Consider the following 9,616-nt stretch of genomic DNA (forward strand, 5'->3'; position numbering starts at 1 on the left):
AACCTGCTTCTTACTAAATCCCTTTTGACATGTCCAATAAAGCAGCACTTTGTAGCAAAGTACCATTGTGGAACTAGCTGTTATTCCATTAAAGCACATATGTCCTGTGCCTGACTATTCATCGGGGATGGCTGTGTTCAGAGAAGGGGTAACCTTCACATGTCTCCTTTGCTGCTGTATTTATAGCTAGATATTACATGCCATTTTGGGCTCAATATTTGAATATTTTTATTTGAATTGTATTTTTTGAATATGTTTGCAGGAAGCCCTGTCAGAAATACACTGCCACAAGCATTTAAATTCCGTATTTGTAACAGTGGTATCAGTAGTTGGTTCTTAAAGTGAGGTGCCATTTTTCATCAATGGCACTGTTAAAATACTGTTTTTCCAACTCATTGGTTTCCTTACTCTGCCAAAGTAACCAAACAGCAATTCAAACACGGCTATCCCACAAAAACATTTCAAGGACAACATTTAGTATCTGGAAACTCTCAGATCTCCCTTATAACGGACTGGTCTAGCAGACTAATGACCTGTAAAGGATCCTACAAAAAATGGCCATACTCTACAAGTGCTTAGTCATCATTTACTGTATGACACGCAGAACCACAGAATTTAGGCTGGAAGGGACCTCTGGAAGTCATCTAGTCCAACCCCCTGTAGGGCTAATACAATCACGTTGCTCCAAGCCATGTCCAGTCAATCTCTGAACACCCCCAAGGATGGAGGTTCCACAACAACCAGCTGGTATTTGAAGCCACCAGTGCTGCAGCCTAGGGCAGAGGCCCCAAGCCCTCTCTGCAGCCCACACCTGGGCAGCAGCGTCCTTCGCCCGGGGCAGAGGAAGGCACCAGGTGTCCCGCCCTGCAGCGCCTTCACGCAGGCTCCAAGTGGTCCTCAGCAGAGCTGCTGGGCCTCTCCGGGGCCTGCCGCCATGTCCCGGCCCGAGCGTCCCGTGGGTCTGTCCCTCCCTCCTCAGACACTGGCCTCTCCCAGCAGCAGATGCAGCCGGAGGCGCCAGAAGCAGCGTCCTGAGCTGCTGTAGGAGCCGCGGCGGCGAGCACCAACCCGCAGCCCTGCCCGGCCAGCCGCTCAGCCCGCCCTCCCAGCGCCCTCTAGGAGCGGCACCGCGCCCCGGCTCCTCTCGCGAGAGGACGAGCCCGCCGAAGCGCCTCACGGCCGCGGACCCCCAACGCCGCTCCCTCGCCGCAAAGCGACGCCAAACCAAAGCGCCCGCCGCTCCGGGCGACGCTCCCCCCCCGCCGCGCACCTTCCCGGGAACCTCCTGGCCACCGTGGCTCGCTCACTCCGCCGGCGAACGCCGTCGCCACCGCCCTCACAGCCGAGGGAGACAGGCCTTCCGCCCCGCCCCTTCTGGGGGGACGCTGGCGGCGCGAGCTGCCCGGAGCAGCTCGCCAGAGACTCCGAGGGTCCCCCCTGCTCCTGCACTGGGGTCTGGATCACCTCTCCAACCTCCAGGGATTCCCAGCAGGGCAAGGACGCTGCACACAGCAGAAACTGCTACCCTAACTTGCCCGGCTTCTCCCTGGGACCCTCGGAGCAGGGGCATAGTGTAATTTGTAAAATTGCATGTACCTGATTAATGCATTTTGATACCCAAATCCATTTAGTCAACACACAGTCATTTATGTGACACAGCCTCCAACCAGACTCGGTGCTGAGCTCCTGGCACTGACGCCGTGGGTGCTGTGGGAGGGTTATGGCCACATACTGCCAGAAGCACAGTTTGACCAGCCTATTCATGCTACAATACACCTCTCCCACCATTCCACATACAGGTCTGTCTGTTGTTACCAATAGCCCATCAGGTCCTGTTTGCATTGCCCTGTATGTTGAGAAATGACCAAATAACATCCAACATGCTCTCTTACCTGAAGAGATGCTAAGTAGAACAACTGAAAGAAAGTGCCTTGGTGTTACTGATTTCTCCCATTATAATCAGACAACATATAAATGCATTAAGGGCTTTACACCAATAAGGAGCAGCTGTTGAATGAAGTAAGACACAGCAACAGCAAGTCAAATCTATATATAAGAGACTAGGTTAACACTTTCATTAACACTTGAGTACTAGGAGGGCTAATCACAACTACTTTAGTGTGGAAACAGTTTGGAAACTAAGAAAATCCCAAGTCGAGGCAGGACCCAAATAATTTGTCTCTCCAGTAAGGCAACCACACATACAGAACATTATGTTGTTTTACATCATACCTGTAGATCGCTATGGTGGAGAGAAATTCACATCCCCTGTCTAGGAAACCTTACCTTTTAGTCCAAATGAAATTGTCACACTATCAGCTCTGCTGGAGCAAAATAAATAGCATGCTACAAACTATGCAGTGCAGTATAACCCTTCTGTGATGGATCCGATAAATCCTTCCTCAGCCACCGTTCCTCCTTGGATAGCCCTACTTTGCAGGGAGAAGGACCAAGCCACATATTGTTATCAATCCTACTGGTGCATGAGATGCCAGATTCTACCTTTGCTATCCACACCACAGAGCAACAGCCAGCACAGGACTTCGGGGACATGGGTAGGAAGAGCTGTAACACAGGGGCTCCATAGACAACACAGTTCCAGCTGAGGGCACCTCAGCTTGTTCTTCAGGTATGAGAACAGAAGAGGAAGTGAGAGTTCCTCAGTGACATAAAACTTTTTACAATAAGATGGGGGGGGGGAATAAAGCTCATTTTCCTTTTTTTGAAGAGCTCCTGCTTCCTTTATTATGTTTTATGATACCAGAATCTAGCACTAACCCAGGAAGAGTCCTGATCACATTACAGACTTCATTAACGAATAATTTGTAATTGCAGAGATCATTGTCTAACATGACTATACTAAAGCATTTTTATCATAGTTTTGGCAAAAATAAGTAATTTGTCCCTTATTTAATATTTGTATTACAATGGCACCCAGAGATCCACTTAAGAAAAAACTCCATGAAGCTGGATGCTTTGGAAACATAGACCAGAAAATGTCCTTACTCTAGAGAGCTTACAATCTAAGAAAGCTTTGTAGATGTTTACATTAACAAGTACTTTAAAAGTTATGCTTTGCAAAGTTCAAAATTATCAGAGCAGATCCAAAACACTCAAATATTCAGATTTGGTGGCCAATTTCCCATATGTGCCACTTCACTCATCAAGTTAGTCAAATGTTGTAATCAATTTTGATATTCTCCCTAGCAGGATAGATAAGAACAGAGTCACTGAAAGGTTGGTAAACAGTGCTACAAGCCAAGATTCTCAACAAGCTCTAGTAAACTCAGGTGACACAGGCCTTAAATGCTGAACTCACAACCCTTCCAGGGAAGGTAATTTTCAGAAGTTACTAAATCTTTACTTTCAAGTCAACTACAGTGTTACAGACCCTGACACACCACACAAATATACCCATTAAGCTCTTAAAAATTCTTACAATTTAAGGTAATTTTTCTATGTGCCATATAAGCTATAGCCATGAGTGTTGTCCTTTCAAGAAAAAAATAAGGGATAGCTGGAGGCAAAAATCATGTCTTAAAACCTCTATGTACTGTATGCAAGAAGTAAAAGAATTACAGTAGTAGCTAACTGTAGGTGTTTTGGATGAAGCTGTGAATCTATGTGGAGTATTTTTGTAGATGTTCCTCATGATCATCATCCCCATGTTGTTGTTGATAATGCCGGTACAATTTGGACACCCAGGCTCCTCCCATCCCTTCTGCTGCTGGAAAGTGTCCGTTGGACATATTGAGTATAATGGAGGTCAAGGATTTAATGTAATTTTTGGCCAGTGTGAGAGTCTCTATTTTGGAAAGTTTATTCTCAGCTCTCACATGAGGGATCACCTCCCGCAAAGCCTGGAACGCATTGTTGAGCTTGTGCATTCTCTGCCTCTCCCGCTCATTGCTTTCCAGTCTCCTCAAATTTCTGTCCTTATTGCTCCAAGGATGCTTGGCTCTGGCTGTAGTGATCTTGCTGCTCTCCTTCTTTCCCCCATTCCTCCTTTCTTTGTGTTGCAAACATTTCACCAGTTCTTTTTTTCTCATTGCTGACTCCTCAGAAAATGCTTCTTTGTCAACAGTATGCCTTTGCTTCTTTCCTTTGGTTTTGGTCTTCATGTTTTGGTAGATGTACTGGTATTAAGCATCAACGTGCTGTAAAAACATGACACCAATATCTTTTAACTTTTGCACAGTTCCATGCTGAACAAATGATCTGATGCAGGTTTGTTTGATATGTTCGTTTACTTGTTCACTACTGGAAAACCATCATTGGCTCTCTTAATTTAGTGATGTCATTTTAGAAGTTGTGAATGTTATTAGTCAAGATGACCTGTGCAGAAGAACAGAGGAGAAAATCTGTTTTTAGAGAACAACAGATCCTCCTTCAGCTGGAAGGAAGAGGTTACAGAAGGAGCAGAGGCCAAGTGAATGGAACCACTGAAACAGATACAGTGAATCACCTACTGGTGTCCTCACGTACGGGAAGCCAAGTGAAAAACAGACACCTCTCTACTTTTGTAAGTAGGCCTCAAACTGGAGAGATTTCTCCTCTCTCACTGCACTTAAGAAAATTGTCTCCAAGCCGATCCAGTCTTCCTGTGGGAAGAGTAACCACAACTCAAAAAATAATCAGGAGTACAATGCTCAGTCAGGTTTGATAACATGTTGCCTCTGTTTTTTGATCTCGCATACTTCTGTTTTCTCCCAGCTCTAGTTACCACAAGCTGTAATAAAACCATACACTGCTTCATTGTATGTATGCAGGCTTACATGCGGGGTGTTAGACAGAACCCTCAGGCTCTTACTTGGAAAGTAATTTCTCCTTGAACTCCTGGTAATTGCTTTTTGTAGGAATAGATTTCCACTGTATTTATGAGCAGTCCACTAGAGGGAAACATGACATGCTAATTCATATAGGGGCTCAGAAACTCCTAGCCAGCAACATGTTTTCACCCACAGCATCTCTGCATTCTGGGCTAGTCCCCACCACACACACACAAAAAAGCACTTCCCTCTTCCAACAATCATCAAATAAAGGTGGGGCTTAATTGCAGTTTCTGCCCCAGTTCAACAGCAGCAGAGCAGTATTTATTCTCCAGGTTGTCCAAAAAGACACAGCAATGTTCCTTCCTCACATGTTAGCAAGGCAGATGACAGCACTGAAGTTTTACCCTCCCTCAGCCCAGATTCTGTGCCAACACTACATCTGAAGACAGCAGCCTCACAGCAACCCTGCCTCTAACACCAATGATCAATGTTACTGAGACTCTATCTCCAAAATGCTTCCTTCCACTTTCTTCCAGTTCATGTAGTCATAGAAAGGTTAGGTCTTAAAAAAATATATTTTTATGCTGATGCTATTATGTAGGAGCAGTTAGACAGTTGGTGAGCCAATAAAAAAAACCCACTAGCCACAGGTGCTTGACTGTCCCAGTATAGGACACCAACCTTCACTGGAGCAGGTGGTGAGCAGTTCCCGGGTGTGCTGCAGTAAATATCACTTCCCCTCTCAGTTTTTTTTTTAGAGACATCTTCAGCTGCTCAGCATTCACAGTGACTCAGTTCTCTGCCTATGAGGGCATCCTGGCCATCCCCAGGTTCCTTCCTACCAGGGAGGCAACTTTGCCAGAAAGGACAGGAATTCACAGAGTGGTTTGGTTAGGGTAGCACCCAGGTGACAAATGCTGAGAGAAAGACAGCACTGAACAGCTTGTGTTATGGGAGCCTAGGAGAAATTCTGGAGACACACGGGTATCTTAAGCAAGAAAATAGGACTAAAGCCAAGCACTGGGTTTATTCTGGACTCTTAGTCTAACTCATTTGGCAGAAAAGGCATAACTGCAGAACAGAAGAGTAAAGGCAGGCACAAAGACCACCAGTCAACTTCCCCCCTCCAGCGCAAAAAGCACTGTTGGGGAGAGCAGAGAAATGAGCAGCTGCTGTTTGAAAGGAAAACAGCCTGCAGGACTTGGTGAAGAGGAGGTTCGTGGAGGCAGCCAGCAGAGAAAGCTGGAAGAAAATCCAAGAGAAAGGAAGCTTCAGCAAACTGTGGGAGCAAAGTAGTCTTTAAAACTGCAGGCTGGGGGAAAGCAAGTGGGATGACGTGGGATAAGAGGGTGCTTAGCTGGCTGAGGTTTGCTTTCAGACTGCTGCACACTGCTGTAACCCTGAGAAACTACCTCATGGAGCCACAGCCAGGCTGCCAGGACCCCCAGGGAGACAGCATGAGTGTGTGCAAGGAGGAAATGGAGATAGAGAGGGGATCAGGAGCAACAGACTGGGGTCATCAAGAGAAACCAAAGAGAGCAAGCAGCCAAATACCAGCGAATTTTCCACCCTCTGCACCTGTCTGTCAGGGCTGGTGTCCCTCCTCTGTGACTTACCACTGCCACCAGCTGTGGAGAAGGTGCCTAGAGCCCAAGAGGTGACATAGCGGAGACCTGTGGGAAGCCAGGAGCAGCAGGAGGGTCTGTGGGTGCAGCAGGGGCCCTGCCTGTCCTCTGGGCTGGGCCAGGGTCTGTCAGCAGGAGCCCATGAGGGAACCAGGACCTGCCTCACGCCGAGGTGAGCCCTAGGAACGAGGTGGGGAAGCACTGACAGGAGGACCCCAGGCTGGCGCTGCTGCCACGCCCGCGGCCCGGACAGCAGCCAGGCTCCGAGCCCCACCAGGCAGACTCAGCCCCGCTGCCCGCCGCGCCGGCAGGTGGTTGCACTGCCGCACGCCCGCCGCGACACGTCACTTTAGCAGCGGGGGCGGGCCCGGCCCAGCGCCGCGCAGGCGGATGTTCCACGCCTCAGCTGCCAGCCAGCAAAGTAACAGTCCTCACAGGGAAGGGGCGCCCCCGTTAACGCGGCACGCGTGTATGGAAGGGAAGCAGCAGGTCCAGGCAAGAGAGTCACGCAGGGGCACACGACTCCCAGCTATTGCCATTACCCTTTCTACCCCAGGGAGGGGGACTGAGCCCAGAGACAGCAGCCAGCACAAGGCTCCTGGGTTTTGGATGGTCACAGGGCTCCAAGTGACAACAAAATGGCAGGGGGGAGGTAGCACTCTCAGCCAGCACTGCAGCAGTGTGTGTATTGAGGTGCTGCCACTAGACTAATGGAAGCTAAGCCAGGCAGGTCAATGTCACTACAGGAGGGGTCAGTCTAGTACTTACTTCAGCAGGTGGAGTGTCCTCGGGTGGAGGAGAAAAAAGTCTGTCTCAACTCTGCTCTGCCAAGGGCCATGCAAGTTATCATATCACCTGTGTGAAAAAGGCCCACAGACAAAGCACTTCCATCCCTTGCAAGAAGGCTGCTGATTGATGATAAAGATCACAAGTGCTCAAATTCTTTGATAATAGGTTCTATATAAGATGACCAATTTAGTGCCATGGGATCTTTTACGTCTGTTCTCAATAACAACCACTGTCTTGGTCAAATTTCAGCCCAGTAGTTGTATTTTACCTAATGAAGTTAAGTCATCTTGATATCAGTTTCTCATTCCCAGGTCTCAACAGCTGCCATACAATGTGGGGGCTTCCACAACAGCCTCCATTAACTACTGACATTGCTGTGATGTGTCATCACAACCCTAACGGTTAACAGGTTAAGAGGAAAAAACAGCACTCTCCTCCTGCCTCAGAGTGCCCAGGCTGAAACAGTCTCAATCTCACATGAAAGAAGCTACCAATACACACAAGTACTGCATTTACCTGGTGATCTTAGGTCCATTCAGCACATGCACTTAGATTAAAACAAACAATAAAATCATCTTCTAGAAATAAATTCAATAAATACTGAGAAAACATATCATTAACTTGTTTTCTGAAGGGTACTTAAAAAATTTTGAAACCTTCATTCTTCCTACAGATGCTTAATTCTAGGATTAAAAACAATATTCAGTTTTTAGAATTACACTGTTTGTATTTTAAGTATTGCTTCTCTATTGACTGCATACACACGTTACCTGCAGTTCACACAAGGGTGATATTAGAAGAAATTAAAGGCAACTACGCTATTTAGTGTAGACTCATCTGCTGGGACTGTAGCTTTGAGCTTTTGGTACTTTCTCAACCTCTGGAGACTAACAAATATAACTTACAGTAGAACTATACTGTGGACCTGATCCATTGCTGGCATCTGTTTAAGAATGAACAAACAGACAAAGAGATTATAAATATATAACTGTATTTTATTTTTAATATTAAATATTTTTAAATTACAAGCAGTTTCTTGAACCACACTATGCATGATAATCAATATACAGTAGAAATTACAATTTAAAAATGTACACAATTTAAAGACATTTTGACCTGAAATTTCATTAACTATGATATATTGCCATAAACCTCATACCTGTATTAAATTACAATAGGAAAACCTCATACCTATGATTTTGTTACATAGTTTTTCATTTACAAATAGAATTAAACATTATATATACACACACACCAGTACCATTTATCATTTAAGTTACACCTACATCTGTGCAAGTTCAAACAATTTCATAAACAAAACTAACTGTAAGTCATATTCAAGTTTCTGAAAAACAGGCTGCTGGTATTACAAATACTTATTTTCAATAAGTTTATATGATGTTTGACTCTCCTCTAGATTTTTTCCAGTCTTGTACCAAAACCATTAACATACAAGGATATTTCTGTATGACTTAAAGCTGAAGTAATTTTGTACACTCCATTCTTATTTAAGGCTATTTCTTATAAGGCTAATATACTTGGATGCCACCTTTCACCAACTCCAACATAAATAGCCATGTCACTAACACCTGACAATGCTGACATTATAGCATAGTGCTTAATCATAAAAAAAAAAAGTCTTTCTACCAACCAGCCTCCTCATGAAAAAGATTGAGTACTACATAAAAATCTGCTAAAAATACTGATAAAAAGAATGAGGCTTAAATGGCTTTCATTAGTGCATCAACAAGGATATGAAAAAATGTTTAATCCGCTCATTTCCATGAAAATGGCAGTTTCCATAAATGCAGTTATACACAAAACATATCTGCAGCTTGGGGATTTGGAATAGTACAGGTGTTTCCATTAAAACTGGACATCCTTCTCGCTCTGTTGGCTTCTCACTACAGATCCCCATTTTTAAACAAACATCCTTAGGTGGGAAAAATCAGATCTTTTAAATAACTTTAGTAGTCAAATTGAGACAATGCCTTCAGTATTCAAATAATCAAGGTATTCTACTAGAGAAGGAATTAAAATGTAACCAGTCTCATAATAAACCATTGAAAATAGATACATGTACTTCTAAAACAGAAACCATGCTTAAGTAGCTAGTGCAAGAAATTACATATAGTTTAATGACTGATTTGTAACAAATCCCCTTATTATAGTGTTACATGTTGGAATTACTGATTCGTCTTCATTGTGCCACTGACTGCTAGGCAGATATTTAAATATTGCTAGTAGTTGATCAGATTTTTAACTACAAATTTTTCCAAAAAAGACCTTTTATATTATTGCAATCCAGCCTACTAGATTACTGAAATTAAAATTCATTGTTTAAGTGAGATGAGTCAACTATAAATATTTCTTCCTCTTCATTGTACAGCTAAAAAGGACATTACCTTGCTTAATATCATACACATCCCA

At 44.6% G+C, this 9,616-nt stretch overlaps 1 protein-coding gene across 1 annotated transcript; it reads right to left on the reverse strand.

Moving 5' to 3' along the window:
- Positions 1-3,389: 3,389 nt before the first annotated feature.
- Positions 3,390-6,644, reverse strand: BHLHA15 (basic helix-loop-helix family member a15). Its single transcript, XM_076350855.1, has 2 exons — positions 6,389-6,644; positions 3,390-4,157 (listed from the first exon to the last, which is right to left on the reverse strand). Exon 2 carries the CDS (start codon positions 4,119-4,121, stop codon positions 3,621-3,623), a length of 501 nt encoding a protein of 166 aa, XP_076206970.1. The 5' UTR covers positions 4,122-4,157; positions 6,389-6,644; the 3' UTR covers positions 3,390-3,620.
- Between the last annotated feature and the right edge of the window lie 2,972 nt (positions 6,645-9,616).

The sequence above is a fragment of the Aptenodytes patagonicus genome, chromosome 13, assembly GCF_965638725.1.
Source record: "Aptenodytes patagonicus chromosome 13, bAptPat1.pri.cur, whole genome shotgun sequence".
Lineage (NCBI taxonomy): Eukaryota > Metazoa > Chordata > Aves > Sphenisciformes > Spheniscidae > Aptenodytes > Aptenodytes patagonicus.